The 27,697-nt window shown below is 42.1% G+C and overlaps 1 protein-coding gene across 4 annotated transcripts in view; it reads left to right on the top strand.

The window, feature by feature from the left end:
* The first annotated feature begins 1,686 nt into the window (after positions 1–1,686).
* Positions 1,687–27,697, top strand: part of sez6b (seizure related 6 homolog b) — a 293,771-nt gene continuing 267,760 nt past the window's right edge. For all 4 annotated transcript variants that reach the window (XM_034206109.1, XM_034206104.1, XM_034206122.1 and 1 more), the window contains exon 1: positions 1,687–2,092. In XM_034206109.1, the coding sequence (XP_034062000.1) occupies positions 2,020–2,092 (73 nt within the window). In that variant the 5' untranslated portion in view covers positions 1,687–2,019. The remainder of the gene's footprint in view (positions 2,093–27,697) is intronic.

Raw genomic sequence — 27,697 nt, 5'->3', positions numbered from 1 at the left:
CACCGCTTCCAGCGCGTCTCCGCCCATTGACTTTGAATGGGGATGACGTCACTTTCCCTCGCTTGTCGCCAAACTGCATTGTGGGGGGGCGAGGCGAAGATTTCCAGGATTTCCAGGATGTTCAGGATTCCAAAGTTGAACAATGTTCAACTTTTGAGGCTGAGCTGGAAGCGACAGCCAATCAGATCCGTTTATGCAAATCTGACAGTTCAAGCGCTAGCCAATCAAACCGCGTGCAAGCTGGGAGAACCAGACCGCAGTTCATTTCTATATTCAACAAAAATGGAGGAGAAGTTAGTTATTGCGGTAGCAAATCACCCGGTTCTTTATGACCAGTCCCTATTTACTTACCGGGATACAAACCGGAGGAGCGAGGCATGGAGGGAGGTGGCAGAGGCAGTGGGTGAAACTGGTAGGTTTTCGCTTGTTTGGGGATTTTATATCCAGTTTACTTCGTTGCTAGTTTACTTCGTTGCTAGCAAGCATAAACAGTATCATTAGCCAGCATGGAATGTAGCATAAAATAGCACCATAAACATTAATCTCATAAATGTTCAAAATGTTAAAAAAAGAAATAGTGGAGAAGAACCGGGGTTTTTTGCTTTGTATGTCGGGGGCGGGAGATTCATGTGATTGGTTGTTGGTCGCGAAATCCCCAAGCTTTCAGACACGCCCAGTTCCAAGATTTTCAAGATTTTTGAAAAGCTGCTGTGTGGACGTACCGTAAGACATGTACCCAATGCGATAGCAACTGAGTGTTTATAATGATGTCAACTGAAAGGGAGCATTACAGATGATGTTATGTAGATCCATGTGTATAATGTAATATTATCATATAATAAAGCAATTTTACACCCATATGACACCGTAATTACACTGTTATTACACCCATATTAGACCCATGTAACACACATATTACCCCATATTGCACCACAATTACAATGTAATTACACATGGACACAGTCTGTCAAATCAATGAATCCCCAAGGACACAGAAACCATTTCAGGGTCGACTGAAGTCAAGTTTGGGGTGGCTGTGGCTCAGGGGATAAAGGGGCCTCTACCAATCAGAGGGTCAGCGGTTCAACCCCAAACTCTGCAGTCAAAGTGTCCTTGATACTTAACACAAACCTTGCTTGTGTAGGCATGTCTGTACGTAAGTCCCTTCAGCTAAATTACATGTTACTTGTTAGACGCTTTTATCCAAAGCGACTTACATACTCAATACTGTGGACAATCCCCACAGGAGCACTTTGGGGTGAAGTGTCTCAGGGACACAACGACATGCTGACTGCAGTGGGGTTTGAACCTGTGACCCCCTGATCCGAGCACCAACGCACTAATCCACTGCGCCACACGCCTCCCCTAAATGACATGTAATGTAATTTAGTGTAAAAAGTACTTCTTTCACCACTGGTAAAATGATTGCCATTCCATGGTTGCACGGATAGGGAAAATATGAAAAAACAGGCCAAAAGTGAGTCCTTTTTTCAAGAAGTGAACAAACTCTTAAACGCCATTTTTCATTTGTCAAAATAACAAACATTAATCCTATGGGTAAGGGTTATTTAGAGAGTCTGAACAAAACAAGTGCGTATTTAAAGAGTCAGTTTGGAACGTCCCAAACTTGGAACTTCGTTGCTTCTCGTGTGTTCCATTGGCCAACGCTAGGAGCTGTCCGCGGTTCTGAAGGCAGGCGGCGGAGCAGAACTCAGAGCGGGCCAGCACAGACAGCAGTCCACAGGCTCCAGTCATCCAGTCAGGACAGTGTGAGGTCTGTGCAGTCTGCAGTCACAGTGGCAGCGCGACACTGAAAGCCCATCATCGCCTCGGTCAATGAGTGGAGGCAGACAGCGAGCCCGGGCTGAAGTGACCGATAGGAGCGCGTTCTTCTTCGTGCGTGCAGTCGCTGTTCGGCGGAGCTCTCAGTGCTTCAGTCCTCCGGAGGAATAGTGTTGATCTCAAGGACGTTCACTATACTAAAAGCTCGAAAAACGCAAACCTGGGAAACGGTTGAGAATGAACGCGATCAGAGATTATTTCCCTCTCCTGCTTGTTTGTGTGGCGGCGGTGACGGACGTTGGCGCTAAAGGTAAGAATTTGCATTTGTGAGTGTTAAGACGAGCTTTGCCTCATATTGCTGAATGAGGTGTTTTTGTTGTGGATTTAAGTCTTATTTTGGCCCGGGAATCTTCCAGTTGTTTCTTTCTTTTGTCAGTCCCTCCATGTGCTCACACCGATGCTCCTCACACACACACTCTCCTTAATGTGACGGACACACTGACAGAAATGCGCTGTTTTGTTACACTTCGGTCAAATCATGAATGCAAAGCTTACCTATCCTCAAAGCCTTTTGAAGTCGGAACACATCTTAGACAATCAAAATCCCTGTCTAATAACAGTTCAAACTTATTTTATGATTCCTCTGCAGCTTCTTTATCCTAGCCCTTAAGTTTTCCATTTTCAGGAAGACAGAAGGAAACTCAAGTTGGCAAACAGGCTGATAACAATGTCTTTATCCAGCCTTGGGAAAACAACTAGAAGTGCTCCAAATGAATGCAGCCTATCTCCTGGTGCTCTTGTCACAATAGTGGAAAAGCTGATAGTGTTTTTCGCAGCCTCCATGCATTATGCATCTCCCCTGACAAAATAGAGAAGGCTACACAACATGGGTGATGTTAGAGAGTGCTCTCCCTGGATAGTTGCAGCAATCTGACCAATCACTCACTTTATACTTCAAATGAAATCACAGAGATTATTATTGAGTCCATTCTAGTGTGTTCCCACAAAAACAGTACATTTAAAACACATGTTTAATTATTTTCATTATTTAATTCTTGCATATATTACAGTTACTACAATTATTATCAGTTCAATACACACGTATATATAAATATATATATTACTTTTAAACTGTGTAACACACAGGCAAAGCAAGAGTCACTTTTATTGCCATGTGCTCTTGCAAACATAAGGAGTTTATTGATGTTCCACGATAAATACAGGGCATACGTCATGTAACATTCCAAGGAAAACATGAACATTGTGTTAAGATATATCTGTCTTAAGTGGAAATCCTGTGCAGTTTTGTTAAGAAATGTTAAAACATATTTTACCGGGCTATATTCTATGACATATAAAGAATGTCGTGTGTGGAGACAGTAATATGTGCGTCACGATAAGGCCAGCTGCAGTCAGGAAGAAAGGTTTTTTTGCTTCATCTTATTAACGGCAATTGAAACACAAAGGGGAATGAGAAGCTGTGGGGGACATGTCCAACACACATCTGAACAAATGTATTGAAAAGTATGAAATCTTCTTTTTGTGCGTTCTGAGAAATTATGAATTTTCAGTTGGTATGAAATCATTGTTTTGATTGTATACTCTGCAAAACAGAACACTACAACAGTTAGTATTATATGTAGCTCTGTAGAGAATTAGTAACCAGTTTACAGTCGGGATTTGGGAAAATAAAGTTTCAAGATGGCCCACTTAATAAATAAATGCAGCATGATATTCTTCACGTCAATTTCAAGTATTTGTTTCTAGTCTAGGAAGATGCTGAAAAAAGAGTGAAAAGAAAGAACAATATTTACACACACAAACCAGAACTTTAAACAATTCTTATTTAAATTCAGTTCATTCAATTTTTTCAATCACTTTATTCTATACTGTACGTGTGGTTGTGAAATTACGAGCACAGATATCACATGATCGAACAAACGAAAACAATGAATGCTCACGAGAAAAGCTTGTGTTATTTCCTCCTGTTTACACAGTTTGACTGAAAAGGGTCATTAAGCCCCCCTTCAGTGCCAACATTTATATTACAATACATATTCTGACAAATCAATCAGATATCTAATCACTTACACCAGGGGTGTCAAACTCAATTTAATCGCGGGCCACATCAGCATTATGCTGCACTCAAAGGGCCGGTTGTAACTTTAAGACTATATAAAACGACATGTATAAACATATATATAAAATAATGTATTATATTACATTATTGTCTCTGCATTGGATTATTTTCGGAGCCGAAGTCTGTGGCAAATAATTGCAAGTCTCTTCAGTGCATGTCACAAAATGATTTAAAAAGAAAAGCCAAATTCTGGAAAAAAAGTCAAAATCAAAAAACAGAAGTGACATTTAAAAAAAAGAGTCAAATTCTGAGAAAAGGGCACATTCTAAGAAAAAAAGCATATTTAGAAGAAAAAAAGTCAAATTTTGAGAAAAAAAGTCTAATTTGAGATGCATTATGGGACATGTAGTTTAAAGGCCCTGACACACCAAGCAGTCACCAGAGGACTCGCCGACGCCGGCTGTTGCGTCGCGGTGTTCTCTTGCGTCTTGGCCATGTGTCGCACGGGAACACACCGCAAAGACTTCAGTGCGTGAGTGGCAATAACTCTCCTTACCAGCAGGCGGCGGTAGTGTGTATTCGTCATTAAAAATAGGCAACAACCGGAAGACAGAGAAGAAGAACAGACTGCGTGATATAAACAACAACAAATAGCGTGTGCAAACTGCAGCCTGGTTATGATCCACTGCTGTCTGCCCGTCTTTGGTGCTCCACAACTACCCGAAGGGGCAAGTCTCCTGTACCGGGTGTACTGGGTTCGCAGAGAATCCCACTTCTTCCTCAGCTCTTTCTCTGAAGCACACAAATAAACGATGTAAGCATTGTGGCTAGTTAGCATGTCTAATTCATATCTATATGCAGTGCCAAACTGCACAGCTAGCAACAGCTAGCAACAAGATAACAACAAAACACAAGGTTGAAATAACAAATTACATTTCACGTTAACGTCACTGTACGCTGGCAAACAATAAAAAGCCAACAGTATCTGCTAAAGAGCTCAATTGATGAAAAAGATAATCTTACCCGAGAAGCCAAGTTGCGTTTCAATCTCTCGCCAGAGTCCGGTTTTCACTACTCGGTTCGAGTACCTTTTCTCTGTGATGTCGTATAGAGCTGGCCTCTCCTGGATCAATGTGATGAGCAGGTCTTCGTTTGCGTCATTCCAGATCGCCATGATGAGATGAAAATGAATATCAGTCTGTGTGTGCCTTCTTAAATCGTTTGTTTACGTCCCTCACTTCCGTTTCGCTTCTCATGCACTGATTCGCTAGCTGAACAGCCAATCAGAGTGATTGTTTGGTCCGACTGCCAGACCCGATCGGCCATGCATCGGGACAGGCAGTCCAAATAAGGCGTGTCACGGTCGACGGTGTGGGACACACCAAATTGAGTTTGGGCGACAGGACACGCTTCGTCTCCCGACTTACGAAAACAGCCGAAATCGGCCTGGTGTGTCAGGGCCTTAAGGGCAACGTGCTTCTGTAATATAAACATATAATATTCTTTGCAAGCTCTTGTGGGGCCACAGCAAATGAAGTCAGGGGCCGGATTTGGCCCCCGGGCCTTGAGTTTGACACCCCTGATTTATACCTTTTAAATACACATTTTTTAGTGACATCCACAGCAAGATATTCATGTATAACTGTGCTCAAATTGATACACAGTACATGATTTATTAACCATTAATGGACCCAATAGTTAGAACCCATGTCAAATGTCAGGATAGTATAATGGTTCCAACATATTTTTGACAAGTAAATAACAAACAGATTGTCTGACAACATGAACAAAACAATACACATAACCTAACGTTGGTCATTTCCAGGCCCTGAGAAACAGCAACATTAACGCTGTGGAGTCATTACACATCATGTTTTACTGTATGACACTGACACATTGTTCCAATATCTGGATTAGAGATATACGATCCCTATGCTGAGGGAAGTACAGATATGAAACCCTGATTGGAATGTGATTTTTAATAATGTCTCTATTACATCCATTCTCTCAGCCGCCTGTATAATGTAGACATATTAACTCAACCATGTTTGCTTTCACCATAAACATTGGTATCTTGAAAATAATGTGACAATACTTAGTTGTACCTACATCCGTGACACAGCTTTTCAGATGTTGTATCAACCCCCCTCTGTTTAGACAACGTGCATCATATCTTTAAGCCTCTCCCCCTACATGTTTAGATGTACAGTACTGTCCAGTGTTCATCATTCATCAGCTCCGTTAACATGAGTCAGCTTTATGAAATGCTATTTTTGCTCTAATAAAATAGCCAGTAATCAGCAGACCCCGCGGCTCCTTCATCTGGCTGCTACCTCTCTCTATGATACAGACTCAGAGCGCCTCATTGTCACTACTCTTGCTCCAAGTAGTGTTTAAGAGCTTAACTCGCAAAACTTTCCATACATCTTTTAAGGATATGTAACTAACACCTCAGGAAAAGTGGTGCAGTAATGACATATTTTCGTTTACACAAATGAATGGGAACTTTCCATTGGATGTTGTAAAATTGCAGAAAAGAAGATCTGCTGTAAACAAACCTTTTTGGTACATGTTTTGTTAAGCAGAAAGCTCTCCACATATTTACACCTTTTATGATTTCTGGAGCCTAAATGCAATTGACAGAAGTAAAAAAGTAAGCTTTAAACAAACATGACTCATAGGTCCATACGGCAAAGCCAACGGAAGACCTGATGTTGAATGGTTTCATTTAGTCACTTGTTACTATAGTAACCAATGTTTTTACATATATATTCAAAGTATAGGGTAATTACTGACGTATTGAGACAAAGAAACCAGAGTTGTTCAAATGTCAACTCATTTCCGGGGTTTTAGGATTCACTCCTCCACTCCATTAAATTACTCTTTTTCAACATCATCCAACTTAACTAACTTGGGTTGGGTCAATTAATGTATTCGTTATGGTAATTCAGCTTATTAATAATGCTTGGGCCCAACTTCATTTACTGATGTTATTCCACTTAACTTATTAAGGGTTGATTACAAATATTTGTTTAAGGTTGGATCAGAACTGATAAAGTCGTATGTAGTCAAAGAATACCAATACATGAAGTTGATCCAACTTACATAGTTTAAGTTGGACCATGGGAATGGATTTATACAGTAATAAATCCATTAAATCACATGCAAATACATTCCATGTTTTATTTAAGTGTATTCAAAAATATATATTATTAGGGTAAATACATTTAAAATGTTTACAGAGCTTGAAATAAATGAAGTATCTTGACGGAAGCAGCGTGGCAGAGGTTAGACGGTCTGTCCTGCGGGCTTCAGGGGTCTTTAGCTGTCCTCGACCTCTGACCTCTGGAAGGCGGACAGTCTCCCAGCAGGATTCTGCAATATACAAATTCTGCTTTAAGCTTCAGCTTTTACCAGGGGGAATATTGTGCTGCATATGAAATCACAATTATTATGAATCACAGATATTGTATATTAAATATTGCCATCTTCTAAAGCATTGTGTTTCCTATTTTGAATATCTTTGTTTTCCTCCTCTCCACGCAGCCCTTTGTTTTTATTCATCTCTGTCGTGGATGAAAATAGATTTGTATGGACTGCCAACACAGTGACTTTCCTGCTCTGTTAGCCTCTCATATGAATCTGCATGAAACTCAACAGTCATACCAGCGGACATGCTGCTCACTGTGAGCACATTTACACTTTCTGCATGGTGATGTTTATACTTTGAAAATGGTGAGGTACAAATGATTGGTTTTGAAACGAAAAACATGCTCTGGAAAATGTTCCGCTGTGATGTGAAGAGAACATGATTAATTATTTATAACATATGATGGGAAAATAATAGGTGTCATGCTTTTCTTTCAAATCCAAGTTTGCACAGCACACTACACATAGCATCAAATAACACGTTACCTTAAGACACGCTACAAAGCTGCAGCGCCTGCCCCTTGGAAATATGATTAACCCTTTGAACCTGAGGCATTGTGCATACATAATGCAGTCGTTCTTCTCAGGGTTAAACATATGTCATGCATGTAGCATGCAGTACTGTATTGGACTCAGAACAAGTCCAAGTCGTTGCTTAAGCTTTGACGTCCTTTAAGGATACTTTTCCACACATTCATATATAAATCTATTTTATAAATTCCGATATTGCGTCTTAATAATAATGATTGTCATCAGTGATAACATGGTCCCAGCTGTGTGCATCACTTTTTAGTTTTCCTGACTGTGCATGCTTCGTCAATTTGGTGAATGTTTTCTAAATGATGTGCATGTGTTGTTGAGTGGATGAAGATGTTTCTTCATTTCCATGTGTTTTGGCACATATGTGTTTCCAAATGTTTTGAGCCATTGTAATCAGGGCTGTACCCGAATATCCGAATATTCGTTCGTTGGAGTACTATTCGGGTTTCAATTTCGTTATTCGGATATTCGGTTTTTTCCCCCGTTTTTTTAATGTATTGAAAACTCCAATATCAACGTAAGAGCTTGTGCCTCTTCGGGGGGTGCTAACACTTAACCATAAACCTTATCGTTTACTTTCTCCGTCTTTATATGTAGATACTAGGGATGCACGATATTGGTTTTTTGAAACCGATACCGATACCGATAACTTCCTGCTTCTCAAGACCGATACCGATAACCGATAATACACATTTTTTTACGCCACTAATTATTTTAACGCGAGTAACGCATGTGTATTTTTTTTCCTCGGCCGCCCCGTAGTGTCAGAGCGCATCGAGTTTAAAATACCATCTACAAGCTGATGCTGACAGCCCCGCTCCTGTCGCCCGCTTGTGGCAGACCATACTTCCACGCTCACCGGCAGGCACCGACTGGCCATCTGGAGGACCGGGAGGGTGTGTGTATGTGTGGCACGAGCGAGCGAGAGAGAGACCTTACGTGCATTGTTGTTGTTAGCATCTGGTGCTAGCTAGCTGCGCTAACGGATATACGGAGCTGTTTCAATGAAAACAGAGGAGCGACATTTCGCCACAACTGCGCCGAGCACTTGACTTTATGCAGGAAGCCAGACAGTGGGACATTGTACGAAAAGTCAGCACACTCAGCACGGATAGTGCGCAACATGATTGCAGCGTCCAGGCAGCTCCGGTTCGAGCATATGCCTTGAGCTGCACATAGCTCCAACGCCCATACCACCGACGACATGCTTGTTTACTGTCCTGGCTTCACGGCCGCACACCATTTACGTCACAGCCAGGCATGAGTTAGGGAGCGCTGGATTTGTGAAAAACTCCCCTCTTCCTAAACCACTAATACCACAGTACTGGCAAAACGTGAGGAGCCGAGTGAAAAACAAGCGCCCCTCATCCCAATCCACCCACACCGCAGTATTTTTTTCTTTTTTTTTATCCAAAAAATATATTGTATATTATCGGGGCTATTAATACTGGTATCGGGTTTATCGGGATGACGTCATAATTCCTAATATCGGACCGATAATTATCGGCCCGATAATTATCGTGCATCCCTAGTAGATACTGTATTATTATATTACTTTTTCTCTGTTAATCTCCGTCACGTTGTTTCCAAAGCAACAACAACTTCCTGTCAACAGCGCTAACTCTCCTTCAAAATAAAAGCATGTCCATACAAAATAGGAAGCCAAGCCAAATTACACTTAAGACATATATAACTGCAACGAAAGTAACACACACAATGTGATATCCTTTTCAATTTCAAAGAACACCAATAGGGTTACATTAACAAATAACTATAAAACAACAATAGCCTACTGTAGAATAACACGAATGCCGTGAATAAACCGAAATACACGTGTTGAAGCGGTTCGCTGCTGATTACTACGCCTCCCCCCCCCCTGCGTGGGCTGAATATACGATATACTGATTACTACCGAATATCCGGAGCCCGAAAAATGGTATTCGGGACAGCCCTAATTGTAATGCATTTGCACCTGCCACAATAGGACAAGATGGAAGCTAAATCATTTCCAGATAAACATGACTTAACAATAACAGGTTACGAAAAATAGCCAACTACATGAGTATTTTATGAATCCGAGTGAAACGTTTTCTTTTGTTTTTGTTTTTACATTGTATTATCATTGGATAGCACCAAGATGTGAGAACTGCATCAACATTGTTATTATATATCTGCAACACTCTCCTATGCCATCTATTTCAAGATATTTGTCATGTGTTTGAAACCTGCTGACGTACAAAGAAAAGGCAATGTCTGCAGTCCATGGCCTTGGAAATGGAAAATGTATATGTTTATAATATCCAGTAGCCACACCGTTCTTTACTGGAAGTTTTCCAGATATTTCAGCCACAGAGCCTTCACATCTGCTGGCACTGTTGTCATGGTGATGATTCAGTCTTTATTTCATGACCTTAGTGTTGAATTTTGGTCTGGCAAGTAACCTTTTGCTTTTTGTCGAAAAGATGTGGTGAGCGTAGCACTACAAGACATGTAGGGATTTGGACCCAAAAAACACAGAACTGCACTGAACTGCTACTCAACTGAAGACTTTGCTAATATGGTAAATTCAGCCTGGTGGATAAAACATGTAAATAATTGTTATGGTCCTTAACAATTGCGATTGGAAAATGTGTTTACCTGTGCGACATAGTGACATCACTACGTAACACGCGCACTTCAATTGGCTAGCACTCCAACACATTGTAGGTCATTGGCTAAGGGTCTGGACATCTCTTAGCCCTTGACCATTCACAACAGAGCTGCCAGCTAACCAATCAGAGCAGACTGGGCTCTGGTTTCAGACAGAGGGTGAAAAGAGGTGCTGCAGCACAGGCAGAATGAGATAAATAAAGAGCTTTTTTGATTTCCTATTTCTTCCTTTCACTTTTATGAAAACATTTTGTAAGGTGTGAGGCTTATTCTCACTTATGAGTGCCAGCAGAAATCTAATGAGTGTGATATGGAAATGTTGGGATTACTGTGATAAACACATTACTTTTGGCTAAGCTGCAATCTACAGACACCCACAATATTTAAAATTGAGAAGAATAAAGAGCTTTTTGGACATTAAAGCATGGAAACATGTCACAGTAAAGACACTCAATACTAATATGAACCTGACAATGAGCAAAATAGGGCTCCTTTAATAATAGGTGACTTCAGGTAATCCCTTGCTTCAATGAACCAGTTTTTCATCCACATGTTTTAATTATCACCATACTGTTAAAGATAAGGATTCTGAATATTTGTTTTTATTCCTTTAACAGTGTAAAATCACCACGCAACCTTCTTAGAAAAACTGCCCTACACTACAACGAAAACATCAAGAAACAAACATCTTCTTTATGACATACATAAGTCGGGCTTTTTCTTTGGTTACAGTCTGTTCTGAGTGAGAGCAGCAGCACTGTGTGGTGTGGTGGAGCTGAAATAGGAAATGTTTTGATGATGTCCCCGAGGTGCTGGGGTCAGGCATCCTGTCCTTTTTCCTTCAGATTACTGCCCAGATAAATAGGTTGGCCCTGGCTGACCCGGAGCAAGCGATGCCTCCGGAGCCCCCCCCCCCCCCCCCCCCTCCAGGGGCCCGCTCGCATTGTCACTGCCTGTCATCACTGTCAGCGCTCTGCCTCAAACTAATGGCTGCTGCAAGACTGACTGGAGTGACAACAACTCAGTTCACACACACACACACACACACACACACACACACACACACACACACACACACACACACACACACACACACACACACACACACACACACACACACACAAGCACACACACACACAGCACACACACACACACACACACACACACACACACACACACACACACACACACACACACACACACACACACACACACACACACACACACACACACACACACTGTGGTAGTAAAGTGAAGTTATGCACACGCCAACGTTTCTTTCAACTGAACACAAATTCCAGTGTTCAATTGTATTGACCGGTTGGAAATTCAAGATGAATGTGTTTTAGAGTTGTTGAAAGCAGGGCCTGATTTATCAATTTTGGGGCAAAGGGGCAAAAACAACCTGTGGGCCCCTATGCCCCCCACTCTGTGTGTTATGCACGTATAGTCAGTAATTTGTTTTAAACATTTTAAATGAATTAAATGTCTAAAAAGTAATATAATTTTTAGCCGGTAAATCCAGGTAAAAGCTGCCCATATAATAGTCACAACACTGTTTTTAAGTGAAGTAAGTGTAAGTATATCACAGGAGTGAATTGCTGAAAGCCAACTTTTTCATGCACATTATTTTTAACATTATGATACCAACAAAGATAACACATTTGGAATTTGTTTTTTATCAATGTATCCTTCTAACAATTCTAACCCGTCTTTCAAACTAAAATGAATAAAAGCGAGAACCAAAGGTATTTTCGATCACAGACAGGCCTCGTCAGTTTGAGCCTGTCAGCCGCTCTGAGATGGCAGGGTTTTTTTTAATAATTTTTTTTTAAAATAATTTTTTTTGTATTCGTCCGTGACCACGACGCCATCTGCGATCGATTAACTTGTGGACAATGATCCCTCGCTCCCTTGATCTGATCTCGCCTCCTTCTGGCCTGTTAAGTGGCCTGCCTCACACAGGGTGACTGGCTGTCCACATGATGTGGCCTGCCGACATGGCCACTGTCATACAGATCATAAATCAAAGCCCTTGATTGGTCTCTGTGTGTCATTCAAGCTCGGGATAACCTCAGCTCAGGTGAGGTAAAGGACTCTCTGAGTGTTTAGATAGTTAACTTAGTCTAAGTTCTCAGTGGGTCTCAAACGGTGTGGTCACCATTTATGTAAACACATATTTCCATTTGAGAGGGTAGTGATTGGTCTAATGCAGGGGTGGGAAACCTCCGGCCTCCGGGCCGTATACGGCCCGCGAGACAATTTTGTACGGCCCTCGAGGTAATTTATAAACACACGCAAAAAAGCAAAAAATATAAGAAATCTAGACCGCAAAAAAAATAAACAAGCGAGTGCCTGTTTTTCCTGGCCAAGGTCAGGGTCCTTGAACACAACACGAGCCTAACGTGTCATCACATGGTATATGTCTTCGACCTTCTTTATATATACAGTCCGGCGCTGATACAGTCTATCTATGGTCTCGACTGACAGGGGTGCAGTTCTACCAGAGAGCACCAGAACGCTGCTCTGGCACTTCAGAAATTGCAGCACCCATAAGGAGCCGTACATATGCCGCAGTTTTTGCGTGGCTGTGTCTTTAGTTGAAAGCCCAGTGGCGATCTGTTCATCTGTCATACTGATCATACAGTCAATAACTTTGTTGTTATTAGCATCTGATTAGCTAGCTATGCTAACGAATATAAAAAGCTTTTTCTACAACCAGTGAGGTAAAGGCACATCTTTATATAATCATTATAGTTATAAAAAAACAAGAGAATAAAGTAACAGGTATAAAATACTATATGACAGTAAAACAAAGTTGTTATTAATAAAGAAGAATACAGTTTGAAAGTGATTTGTAAAATATCCATAAAGAAAAATTAATCTGCTTACAATTCTGTTTCATATGGGTGTTGAGATATGTATCCAGAGATCTCCTAATGTTGCTCTCAAAGTGCACTAGATTGTTGCTTTTAACTTCAACATTTAAAAAAAAATCTTCCCTAGGGAGCATGCCCCCCGGACCCCCAGAGGAGGTTAGGTCCCCTCCCCACTTAAATCATGTTCACATGGATAGGAAACTAAATACATTTGCACACATCTTGTGTCCATATCTTTCTGTTTTGGTGGTCGCGAGTCATGGTGAGATATTTGGATTAAGAGGTTGCTTTTTCTTTGCACAGCATGAAATGAATGGGCTGTGATTTTAGTTTTTTTAAGCAGAGGTCAATAATATGTACGGCCCTCTGAGGATATTGTAACAATTGAAATGGCCCTTGAGAGGAAAAAGGTTCCCACCCCTGGTCTAATGGATAGTGAGGTGGGCTGAAGATCGGAAGGCTGTGAGTTCAAATCCCGCCAGGAACACCACCACTAGTGCCCTTGAGGCACTTAGCCCTTAGTTACTCCAGGGAGAATGTCCCTGTAATCGGCCATTATAAGTCGCTTTGGATAAAAGCGTCAGCTAAATGAAATGTAATGTGATTAGTAAAATATGCATGAATAAATAAATCAAAAGTTAACTAGGTGAAAAAAGGTAAGATACACTTTTAAAACTTGTTGAGAGAAAACTAGTCTTTGCTGCTGCCTCAAAGAGGAGCAGGGAGGAGATGAGGGAGACAGGAGAAGCTGATTCAGGAGCACAGACACACTCACAACTATAAATGTACCAAAAATAAATGAATAAACAAGTTTCAGTGTTTTTTTCATATTGGAAAAGGTATGTTATTGGTTATGGCCATGATTTTATGATTATTGAAATGTATACAGTTCTGTTTAATATAGGTGTTTCCATAGATCTAGTCTCTTTATTTCCCCCTCAAAATGCACCAGATTGATGCATTTAACTCCAAAATAAAAAGGGGTCGACCCCCACTAAAAATCACATGGATAGGTTCCTAAATACATTTATAAATACATTAATTTTTTTAAATAGTAACCCATTTCCATATGTTCATGTGTGGGTAGTAGATTTAAACTATAGTGCTATCACTATGGGCCCTGCCTGTACCTGTTCGCTCTGCCATCGTGTGAAGGGTCTGCTAACAAGCGACCAACAGAAAGGTTCATGTTAATGTTGTTGCACGTCACCTCAACCCCCCCCCCACCCGCTACCACCACCCCCCCAAGTATATTTCTGATCTATGGGAAACACTGGATGGTATTGATCAACCGTGGAATCTGAGCGGACTTCATTCATTACATGCTCCTCCCGGCCATGTCAGGAAAACCAATTCATTCATTATTTCTTCGGGCTGTTTCCTTGTGTCCATATAGTTTCTGTACAGCACAAAGCATCACATGAAGCTGTGAACTGTTTGAGCCAAGACTGCTGTGGAACAAAAAAGTAAACATGATACCCGCTGAACATGATACCCGCTGAACATCACAATGCTAGACTTGTCATTGACCGTATGTTAGCATGTTGACAGGAGTATGGAGCAACAGACATTCAGGATGTTTTTTTATAATTTTCTCTATAAAACCAGGTTAATGGCTAGGATAAAATGACAACAAAACTGTACAAAGTTGTATTTGCATCCAAAGACTGATGAACTTGAGGATCTATTTGATCACACCCCATTAGTGAGGATTACACTTCAGAGAAACTGCGGGGGTGGCTTTATAAGAGCTAGTTCTGGTAACAGCTTTTAATTTTTGCCATTTAAGAAATAATATCATCATTTCACAGCACACTTACTGAAGACATTATAACAAAAGTACAACAAATAATGTTTCTTTATCATAGAATATAATAATTTTTGAAAAACGTCACATTATTCTTGGATTCACTTCAAGAGGACTTTTAGTGACATGTGACTTTTTGCACTTCACACATGATACCTGTCTGTGAACTGTAATATATTCATACATTAAAAATGAAACTTGAAATCTCTTCTCCATGGCTTGAGAAGATGAGTTTTGCACAGTCATTTTTGTATCGTCTTCAGATTAAAGTCACCACTGTGCCTTTCCTGTGATTAGCAACACTCCCCCTATTACCCTTCCCCAGCACAACCCCCCCCCCCACAATCACACACACACACACACACACACACACACACACCACACACACACCACACACACACACACACACACACACACACACACACACACACACACACACACACACACACACACACACACACACACACACACACACACACACACACACTCTGTTTCCACCCCCTTCATCATCCCTGCCACCGCAGAAAAGCAATTTGTTCTCGGTGTCACTGATCTGATGCAATCAGCGCTGCTTCACGCTTTTGAATAAGGAGGAGACAGCGGGAAAGGACACCATGTTTAATTAAAAGAATGTGGCGATCATATAATTTGAGGTGGGGGATTGTAAGGTTGCGTGTTCAACACCTGCTTTCCGATTACGGCTGATTAACCTATCCAAAGTCGCCCATTGCTCTCATCAAGGGCTATTCAGGGTGCTGGGGCTACGCTCTCATTCTAATTGTCTCCAAGCCTTTTCCTCTTTGAAGCGCTCAATTGGAAACAAGTGTTATCAAAATTCAGCGCTTCTCCCTCTCACAGGAAATGGGGGCGCTGGGTTCTTTACACACAGCTCCTGACACCCCCTGAGAGGAGCTGAGGGGGCGGAGGGTGGAGCACTCTCATTTTCCCTTTCCTCCGTCTCTCCCCCTCTTTGCATAACAGTCCCTCAGAAGCGAGCGGCGTGCTTGTGAAGTGTTTACCCTTTTCTCTGTCAATCAGCCGCTTTCCTGAAGGCTGCATTCATCTGCTTTACAATATCTCTGTCTCCTCCCCGCTTTGAGATTCTTCATGACAGAGCCTCTCTTAGTTAAATTAGAGAGGCTGCAAATGGGATCTGATGTGCTTTGAGCTGCACCTGCTTTATGTGTCACCTTCACATCCCACACCCTGTCATCTTTGAACATCGCTTCGGCTCCTCTGGTGTGCTAGTCTTTGAAAAACATGCTGTGACGCAGAATGAGTTGAATGGCTCTTATTTGGTTCTAAATCTGACAATAGAACATTCTCCACATCCTATTCTGCTCACAGATGTACTTTTTAATTCTCAATCATTCTCACATTCCCAGCTGCTGCATTAATACTTAGCGCGGGCTAATTGATGGCTGTCATGTTGCAGCTGTCACTCCACATCACACCTAGGGCACCTGGGGATATTTCTCACAAATCAATGGCCAATCTGAGATGTCGGGCTTGAAGCCTTGTCTTGGTCTAAACGACACTCTGCCAGCTCCCTTACTGCCTGTTTCAGAATAATATCCATGAATCATGCAGCTCGTAAGGCCTGTAACTGCCACTGATTGACACGAGACAGTGAGGATATGATGGATGGTGGTCAACAACATATATTCACTATATATCAAATCAAACACTCAATTTGATAACGCTTCACTTGAACCCCCTGCCTTTAAAAATGGATTCAAAAAGGCTGTCAGTTAATCTATTCCTATTGTATCTGGCAGGGCTGAATCTTGCATTTCGTCCATTGCTATTACAAATCCATCCAATAGGTGCAGTAGGTACATTTGAAATCCATACCAAACTATTTCCCTTGCTGGAGGGTCTACTGCAGATAAACAGTGATCATTATTTAATTAATCCTCTGAGGACCAAGTACGACCATACTGTACGTAACTTTTAAGAGGACATGCTGATTTTCAATCCAATGGTGCGGCTTCCTTGGGTAAAGTGTTTGATAAAAAGTTGGCCAGTAGTTTCTATTTACAGTGGCCGTTTATACAATGCACCAATTCTCTAGGCCACTTAATCTGCAGGCATATCTTGGCACTAACTTGTGTTCCATAAAATCCTAAAGCTTTTGTAAAACCCAATGTAGTCACAGGAGATAGGTAAAACGCCCAGAGTATGATTCAATATGATGTGCTATAAGACTGTATAATAAAATGAATATCTAATACATGGTGAGACAACTATAGTTGTCAAAAACGTTTTGCGATACATACTTGCAGACTTCCAGTATTTTACCAGCATGCCTTATAGTTATGGCACCATCACTTGTTGTAACTATAAAATAGCAATTTACCACAGGGGAATAGCAAACACTTACATAATCTCAGCATAGTCAACCTATATCGACAACAGTGATATTATTTGAATGATATTTAACAACTATCTAATCTGCAGGAATCTTCAGGGTTGTGGATAGGCCTGTACTATAACTAAGAATGTGTATTTGTTATTATTTTAGGTCTGTTGTATTACTTAGAAGAGGTTTGTATGTTTTTGGCTACTTGAAGCATATTGCTACATCCCTTAAATTGCTTTAACGGTTATGAATATATGTTGATGTTTTTAATAAAAGAAAAACTTGTTGGCTTACATACTTAGAAATTATTTACTCAGTCCCTGTCTCAGCTCTATACGGCCGTCATCTCATCGCCTATTCACTGTCAACATGTTACGCGGGGAAAACAACTCAACACTCCGGCTTTAACAAGTTAGGTTTGTGATCGGTATCAACCGCTCCTCTTTCCCCCGACCGTCTCTTATTTCCTCCTCTGTCAACATATCATCCGTCCTCCTCAGGCTTTATTTTCAGTCCCCGCTGTCACCTGCTGTCACCTGCTGCACAGCCTCCAAGTCCCAGCATCGACCCAGCATCGATGAGCAGAACGACTGGTTCTGCTCATCGACTGCGTCGATTGTGTTTGTGGGGCTGTCCGCTCTGCTCCATGTACTGGCAGCCTGTATATACCTATGTAATTGGGGCTGGCGTCTGCTGTGCATACAGAGCCAAGGGCCTCTCCACAGCGATTAGGACTCTGACAGGCTTGGCTCTCTGTTAGACTGCCGCTTGACATCCGCAGAGCTGCCTGGTTGAGGGAGGAGATGAGGGTCATAGTTTGATGCTCAGTGGCAGCAGCAAGGGAAGCTGCTCATTTTGTGTGTATCTCTGTTTATGTGAGTGAAAGTTGCTCAGTGGCGCATGAAGCCAAAATGGCCTAACTATCGAAAGCAAAAGTATCTGAATCTGGGCCCATAAAGCATGAGCACCAGGGTTTTCCGGGGATATGACGTCATATCGGCAATGCAGACCCACAGCACTATCAGAAACGTTGCTATCAGAAACAATGCCCGACTGTTTTGGATGTAATATGGTCGGTGTTTACATTAGCATCGCTAACACTCAGAGCTAACCTGTACTGGAGAGAGCATGTGTGTGAAGAAGCAGGAAATAAAAAGGAACTCACCTTGTGGTATAACCGGTAAGGGAGAAAGCCTTTGAGCTCCATACTGTTTCAGAAAGAATCCTTGATAATCCATGATATGGCGTTTCATCACGGCAGTATCTGCCGGTAGAATCTCCCGCATGAGCAGGCATAAGCTCCGCCCCTCTTTTTCATTATTTTTTTAAAGCTTTATACCCCAAATCAGCACTTTTGAAACAGGAAGTGAAATAGAGGGATATGAGGCATGGCTAGAATGGGTGATCTGTTTGGTATTTTGAGCAACACACTTCATAGACATATTTTTTATATATTTTTATATATCTGAGACCTATGCTATTGCCTAAAAATAGCATGATAGGTGACCTTTAACATCCGGCGCACTTCCGGATGGCTTATGGTTAATCAGCTGCCCAACCTGACCATGTGCAATAGCGTTTTTGTCCGTCTTTAAACAGGCAAAAATAACCATAAATGAAAAATGCTGTGCACAAATAGTTCCGCAAAACAAAACACACATATACACGGTAACAATTTTAAGGTTACTGTGTCTATTTATTGTTTTACTTGGGATCATATTTACCCATGTCTTGTCAGGAAACGATGGACTTTTGATTGCTCAGTTTTTATCTTTAAAGTTATTATTTTTAAAACTAAGCAGCTCATAAATATATTTTGTCAACGAGATGCTGATTCGAAACCACGGTTACTAGTTCATGTTTCTTCCAAGACGAGGGGGTTTGTCTCAAAGTTTAACGCTGTATTTAAACCCTACACCTTAAAGAAAGAGCCGCTTCAGCTGTGAGACTAGAGACGGTTTGGAACTGGGCCATGAGAGAAACAACACTGGTCAGTTAAGGCATGTGATTTTAATCCTTGTTTCTTGTCCTCTTTTTGAAACCAAAGATAAGTGCGCTGTACAAGCTTAGCTGATATCTTTTCAGGGTAAGCCATAATTCTTGATGAATATGTGAACAAATGAGAGAAGAAGAAGTGAGCAAGAGCAGTGAAAGTGCTAGTTAACCAGAACAGTACAGATTATGGTTGTGTAATTTACTTGCTGCTTCGTCTTGATTTTGGCCCTGTTATAACAGTAAAGGGTTGAAGAACGGTATTATAAGAAAAGCACTCATTCAGATGTGATGAATAGAGTGTACTGGGCAGCATTTTGTTGATTAGAGCAGAGTACATGTGGCATGGTGACATCTTTGAGGCCCCGGGGCTTTCTGCTTCCCTGTAATGGTCTCATTAGTACAGTTTGCTCTGCAGATGATCACAGCCGCTCTGGTGCCTGGTACACTAAGCCAAGCCATTTGCTTTAAAATGTGAATGATGAGTGAGCTGAAAACAATGCCATATGAATTGACGGAATAAGGGGTAAGAGGTGTCGGATCTATTGGTGCCGTGGTAGGGGAGGTGGTGCGTGTTTGTGTGGGCGGTTATGGCTAATCCATCCAATAGGTTGAATAGATGAAAATCAAATCCATATTAATACTTCTGCTGGTGACACTACAATAGATGAACATTATTGAATTCATCCTCTGAGGACAATGAATGACTGTATGAAGCTTTAAAGGTAAGCTATTATGCAAAATCCACTTTTGCATGTGTTTTATACATACAGTAAACATGTGTCCCCTCTGTGCAGGGGCGGATCTAGAAAAATATTCATGGAGTGGCAGGATAATTTCAGGGGTGGCATCCCCTGGCAGAAGTATATGCTGATTCAATCGCAGTCATATCAATTAATGTTAACTTGGAAAGCCACAATATTTATATTTTAACTCCATAACATCAGGATACATTATTGTGGCACAACAGCAAATCCTTACATAGTGACTATATAAGGTGGCAGACATAATTTAATGAATTTTAACTGAACAATAACTGAATGAGTTTGTTTCACTCTTAGACCAGCAGTGGAACCAAATCTATGAAGACTGCTGCAATAAGTACATTAATTAACTGTCTCATCGATGTTTGTCTGTATGAATATGATACTATTAACAATCATATTATTCCTATCAGCTGTCAATCACTATTATGATTCACATATTCAGTGTTATTATTAAATAAACTATATTTTTTGGAGGAGTTAATGATGAATGTTCCTCAAGATGCTTGTTCACCCTCCTTCAAATTTGAAAGACAAGTAATTACTATCATATATCAAAAGAATCAAAGGAACAGTTCAGCGCCCCACAACTTCATTGCAAACAGTTACAACCTTGACTTTACATCAGAAAGAACAAACATTAAACTTAACTGCATCAGTTAGGGTTAAAAAACGTGTATTCAGCTAAAACATATACATCGCTGCAGTTATTATCCAGTGGAAAGTCCTTACCTACTGGCCTAGTTAAATCAAAGTGGTTACTTTTTTTTGGCTGGGCAGTGACATTTTACATTGACTTTTCTCAGGACTTTAAACTGTTTTTTGGGGGCAGACCCCATCATCTTAACAGTTTGTTATGCTCATCGAGTCATCCGTGAGCAGAGCATCAAGTTGGCATGCCTATAACAGCTGAATGCGCCGATTACCATCTTGTTCAGCAAAACGCCTCACAAACTGATTAAGATCCAAAGCTTTAGTGCGTTTTGATTCAATGCTGAGTACAGCCACACTTGACAGTCTCTTCTCTGTCATTGTAGACCGCAAATACCTAATTCCTTCCGTCTGCTTGAGTCCGAATGCTTCTCGTTTTGCACCGTCCCGTTCAAATGAAATCGCCGCCAATCATATTTCCACACTCGCGCCAGGGCCGGGGGAGGGGTTACAAGGCTCGCGTCTTGTGCTGCATTCACTTACACTCGGACATTAGAGATTTTCTCTCATAAATGTCCGATGAGCCACAACTTTTCTTTCAAAACAAAGCTGCCAACTAGGGTGGCAAGGCATTTTTCTGAGGTGGCAGCTGCCACCCCGTGCCATCCCGTAGAACCGCCACTGCCTCTGTGTAAAAAGATCCTCAACGTTTCAGGAACAAAGAACCCCTCTCTTTTTGTCCTGATCCATTTATATAAAAACCTGTCTGAAAATGAGCTGATCAGATTTTGTCCACTGTATGATGTCATAACGATTGTTTGGCTTGTGTAACCATTAGCCGATAACCAACCAAGGTAACCCCCCCACACCTTATCACCTGAATCTCCTCCTAGAGCACCACTGTGTTCTTTTTAACCAAATATCTCTCATGCGGCTTTCACACCAGCGCTTTTCCCTTTCTAGCTCCGAGCGGGAGCTTTTCTGGTTCAGCTCCGGTTTCCCTTTTCTGCTCCCGCTCTGTTCACACCGCCCAGAGCTGCCGCTGCTGCGTCATGACGTCACTGTTTACGTGCCTGCTTCATAAAATCCAAACCGCGCGGAGATCCCTCACATCGACAACAACAACAATGGCCGATTGTATTGAAGCGCTGTTCGCTTTGGTTATCCTCTTACGAAACGAAATGGAAGGCATCGGACGACTTTACTTGGAACTTTACAAACATCACACGCAGGCATTTTGTTGTTGTTCAAGAGGTTGATCCCGCCCCTGCCCCTGCCCCTACCCCCGCCTCGACGTAAGCGACGCCGCCTCTTAGCTCCGAAGCTCTTGCCTCTAGACCAGGGGTGCCCGATCGCGGGGAGATTCCCAGTCGATCGCGAGATGTGTCTAAAAATAGAACAACAATATTCTGTTTTATCGTTAATGTCCTATAACATAATCTTCCTGTGCCAGAATAATGCACTTGAACGCATCAAAGCTTTGTGATTGGCCGGCTAGACCCCATGTGTCGGGGCGTGACTGGTCGGCAGTGGGCACTATTTCGCTGAGGTTGTTCGTGTCAACAACAGGAGTGACAGTCCGCACACACACAAGACCGCAATTATGGCAGAAGCAAAAAAGCCCAAAATATATCATTTTCACTCCGAGTGGGAGGATGATTATTTTTGTATCTATTCCAATTCAAAGTCCATCTGTCTCATCTGCAATGCGAGCGTGGCTTTATCGAAGAAGGGTAATTTAGGAGCGGCATTTCAAAACAGTCCACAAACGCTACGAGACGGAATTCCCTCCTAATTCTGCCCTACGCTCCAAAAGGGGAGGGGCCTGAAAGGACAGCTAAATGCACAGCAGTCCATTTTCACCAGGCCCAACAACAAGAGCAAGGCTGCTATCAGAGCATCTTATCGTGCCGACGCGCTTTTGGGGGACAGTAAAAATAACTGTAGCATTTCAACAGGTTTTTGATATAATAAAAACTCAAGTTAGATACCGTTATTAATCAGCTGTAAGTTTTAGTTTGTTTGAACTTATTCATTATAATTATTGTACAAAATGGTATAAGAATGCAAACTTAAATTGATTATAGTCTATTATCAATTCAGGTTTTATTTTAAAGGCATTTCTTTTTATACTCTACTAAAATGCAACAAAAAAAGGGTTTGATTCTATTAATGTTGTCTTTTTTATTGCACTTTGGCAGCAGATTCCTGTGTAGCTTCAGATCTGAGTTGTCTTATTAGTAAGCCTGATTTTAATGGCAAAGAAAGGATTCAGAGTCTTTTCTTTTTTTCCTGTGTCATACAGTATGTGGCAGCACTCCAACTCTGTATCAACAACACTGTTGTGTAACTTCAGTTAAATACTTAAATACTTTATGGAGTATTAATCGTACAAAGGTCAGTTTTATACAAGTAGAAGTGTGTATTTACCTGGTAGTTTACCTGGTCAGTAATGGCTACGCCTCTCTATTTGGACTGGTAGATCTCGGCAGACTGGCAACTTTAAAAGTAGCTCTCGGTTCAAAAAAGGTTGGGCACCCCTGCTCTAGACCGACCATTTTTTGGAGCTGGAAGTGAACCGGATTCCGGAGCTAAGAGGCGGCGCCTCTGCGGTGTGAACAGGAAAAAAAAAATCGGTACTTTTCAGGCTCCAGCTCCGAGCCGGAGCTGAAAACGCGTTGGTGTGAAAGTGGCATCAGAGGGGTGTTTGGAGTGGCTCCTTATTTTCATCTAAAGTAAAAGACAGAGAATCAGCACTTTTGAAACAGGGCTGAAAAGGAGGGGATTATGGGATGCTGCAAGATCTGTTTGGTATTTGGAGCCAAACACTTCAGAGACATGTTTTGTATAACTGAGAACTATAATATATTGATGAAAAATAGTATAATATGGGACCTTTTACCAGTTTAGCCCTGAGCCTGTTTTTCAGGTCTCAGGCTCGAAAATGACATTCCCAGAACAAATGACCATATCTTCCCTTCTAAAAGGGTTACATTAATAATCTTTTTTCGCAAAGTAATGATAAACCTGTGAGTTGGATGTAGACAAGTCAGAATCAATTTAGATGTTTTTTATTTTAAAGAAAATTCAGATTGAACATAGTAAAAAACAGTAAATTATAGTGTCCGTCCAAAAGTTCTTTTTTACTTATAGTGAAAACTACCCTTGGATGATGGTAAGGTAGACTACAAGCTTTAGGAATCCAAAGTACAACATATAATAAGTACCCTGTATCAAGATTGATGCAAAACAAGTGACATTTGACCTTTTTAGAGAGGTTTAGCAAAAACAACTCCACCTCTGAGGTGATTTGGGTGGAAATGGGGGTTTTACCGTTTCTCTGGAACCCATTGGTCGATTTTGGTGATTGACATCTCTTTCTGACCGTTAGAGCCAATAGAATTGAAGGGGAATCTCCGCACTCAGTCTAAAACAGTCTAAAACAAAAAGGTGTGGGCTTCGCGCACACAGTTTTGCATCAGAGCGAAGCTGTCTCTAGGTCTGACTTCTAGAAACGGAAACGCAGGTTTATTGTTTATTGATTATCAGAAATCATTTCAAAGGGACACAGACACATTGGATTAACCTATGGATTAACTTCAGCAGCGTTTTTATTGTTTTAATGCCATTGAAGACCACTTTTGACCAGACTACGACACAGGTGAGCCATGTTAGCGTTTTTAGCTACCTAGCGCCATATGTTTTGATGTCTGTTCTTGATATTATCTCCGCGAGTTCGTATAATTGAGTGATAATGAGGGTACCCTTCGATTCTGTGTCACCTCACGATGTGAAACGATGGGTTGTTGGATGTGCAAAGATAAATAATAAGGTTTTGTGAGTGAATTTCGGTGCAGTCATCTGTTAGCATTTTCCGCTCGTTGCTAATTCAGAGGCTCAGCGTTAGCATTGTGGTTTTTTTTTTGAGAAGATTTGCAAGATGTTGCGGCAGTGCCCCGGTACCGGGGTCTCTCTGGCTTAACAGGTTAAGGGTATCAATGTCATTTTGTCCCTCTGTTAATACAAATATCTGGGATATATGTGTACAGTGTTAAATTATGTGGAGTGGCTCAGAAAGAACCCTTGTGTTAAAAATGCATTTTTTTTAAACAAGCCAAATCTGCTGTGCAACATGGTTATATATCACACAGGCTCCGCCCTCTACTGGACCCTATGGGTACTACTCTCTATCATGCTATGCGGGCATTCAAATGGAGGAACAGGAGGTGGCAGAGGAGATGCCATTTGTGTTCGCCATTCTGGCGGGCCGGGTGGCCCCGTTTGTCGAGGAGGAGGGCGCTTCTGGGTCCGGCGTCCACGAGGGTCCACCGCGCAGGTCTGCCCGTCAGGATTTCCCGTCAAGATTTCCCGCTGGTGATGGTGATGGTGATGGTGATGGCCATGGCGGCGGAGCGTGTGGGTCTACCGCTCCCCCCTCCGCTACTACCCTAACCGGTGAGCCGCCTCCGTCAGGGGTTTTATGGCCCGGTTCAGCCAACCCATCCAGCTTTTGTCTCGCCCCCGTTGCCGGATATCTGGCAGTGTGTGGAGGCGACGTGGCGGCACCCTCTGAAAACGAGGGCTCCGGTGGCTGGCATGGCGGGATTGCTCAGGGTGCAGGGCCACACGGACACAGCGTGTCCCGGTGTGCCCTCCCTCGATGAGAGCCTGGCGGCCCATCTGCTCCCACTCACATCATGCAGACTTTGGGTCTCTTGGCGGCTGCTCACTTCGTGGTGCCACTCGGATTATTGCATACACGTCGCCTGCAGAGGTGGTTTATCGGCCTTCGTTTAGATCCCAAGAGGCACAAACGACATCTGGTGACCATCCCCCCCTCAGTGGAGGGCAACCTCCAATTCTGGGGTTCCCCAGAGCATCTGCGGAGGGGGACTCCACTTAGGCGAGTGACCTCCTACATCATGGTCTTCACAGACGCATCCGTGACAGGATTGGGGGGAACCTGCCTAGAGAAAGCTCTAGGTGGTGGCTGGCCTCTGACAGAGGCTCGGCACAGAAACCTCCTAGAGCTGCAAGCAGTGATGTTGGTCCTACAGCACTTCAAACACTTAATACAGGGCAAACATGTGCTAGTGAGGAGCGACAACCGCACCACAGTGGCGTACATCAACAGGCGGGGCGGAGTCCGCTCCGTAGCCTTGTTGACCGCGGCAGAGAACCTGTGGTTGTGGGTTTCACAGATTGTGTTGTCTCTAAGGGCCCTGCACATTCCGGGGCGGGAGAACGGGGGGGGCCGACCTCATGTCAAGAGGCGGGCCCCTGCCAGACGAGTGGAGGCTTCACCCGGAGGTGGTGAAGCAGGTCTGGACTCAGTTCGGGAGAGCAGAGGTGGACCTGTTTGCCAACCGGTGCAACAGCCACTGTGCCCTGTGGTTTTCCCTGGCCTGGCGGAACAATCCGCCCTTGGGGGTGGACCAAGGGGCAAACTCTGGGGAATAGCCGGGACGCCAATACGGAAGTGCCACACACTGCAGTTAATATATTGGCCGATAGGCGATGGCTGCAGAAAGGAGCAATTTCCATAGACCCCCATGTTAAAATGCCCAATTTTACAGCAGAAAAAAACATGTTTCTACCCCTGGCTCCATACATTTTATTATCGATATAGTTAGATTCCACCTTCATGATTATGGATCTGTGAGTGAATTGTTTTCTAACACGACCCTTTTATTTATATTAGGTCTTAACGTTTTTGCATACATTAGGGCGTGGTCACATTGAGTGACGGCTCTGTCAAGTGACTGCTGCTGCTAGCTTCGTGTCTCTCTGCTACCTGATCCGTGAAGCTAGCTACAGGGACTCTGCCTGGTCAGTTCATCCAGGAAACACAACTTGAAGCCGGCCGTGGTTGTTTGTTCTTCATGCTTATATATCGGACTATTGTGACTCGCTCTGCGGTTAAAACAGACGGTGCATGAATGCGGTTTTGCGGTAAGTGAAATTCGAGTGCTTTATTTATGTGTTAATGATTTTAATCAGCTACGTAATGAATGTTAAGGCTTGGGTTAGCGTGTAGCGAGTGGTAGCTACATCGGTGCTAACGATGCTGATCGTAGCCTCCAAGTTAAAATAATAGACTGTATATATAAAGGTTAAAACGAAATAGACGTTAAGTGGGATAATACTGTTGAACAAACGGCTTCTGTTTGAGGTTGATAAAATAAGGTCATCCTTGTAACGTAGAGAGATATTTTATTATGTAGGTAGGAACTGTATGCATCGCTAAGGTTAATTTAAATTGGCTATGCTCAAGTATGTAGACAAGTTAACGTCGAAGTAGTGTATGTGAAATCAACCTCACAATAAGATGTGTATATTACAATTATTAATGTCATATTTCAAGATGATTACTTAGATATTACAATATGGTTGGTTGAGCTGGAGTTCATTATTGAGCTTACACGTTAACGTCACAGTCATCTGAAGAACGAACCCAAACCTTGTTGTTTTTATTAATTGCATTACCAAATGGGTATCAAATAAACAGTAAGCATTGGTAACACAACTTCCAAAGTTACAGTAAAAAAAAAAGGACCCTGACTCGGACAATACCCAATCCAACATGTTCAACAGAAGATAATCAGTTATATTGTTTGTACACATGGTACTTTACATATATATATATATATATATATATATATATATATATATATATATATATATATCTGTTTGTTTAAGGTGTCCAGGTGATGCAGACAGGCTGGACCAGAGAGTGAGAGACAGAACTGGACTCCTCACAGC

Source organism: Gymnodraco acuticeps, unplaced genomic scaffold (genome assembly GCF_902827175.1).
Source record: "Gymnodraco acuticeps unplaced genomic scaffold, fGymAcu1.1, whole genome shotgun sequence".
Classification (NCBI taxonomy): Eukaryota; Metazoa; Chordata; class Actinopteri; order Perciformes; family Bathydraconidae; genus Gymnodraco; species Gymnodraco acuticeps.
This window is presented reverse-complemented; position numbering and strand designations above follow the sequence as displayed.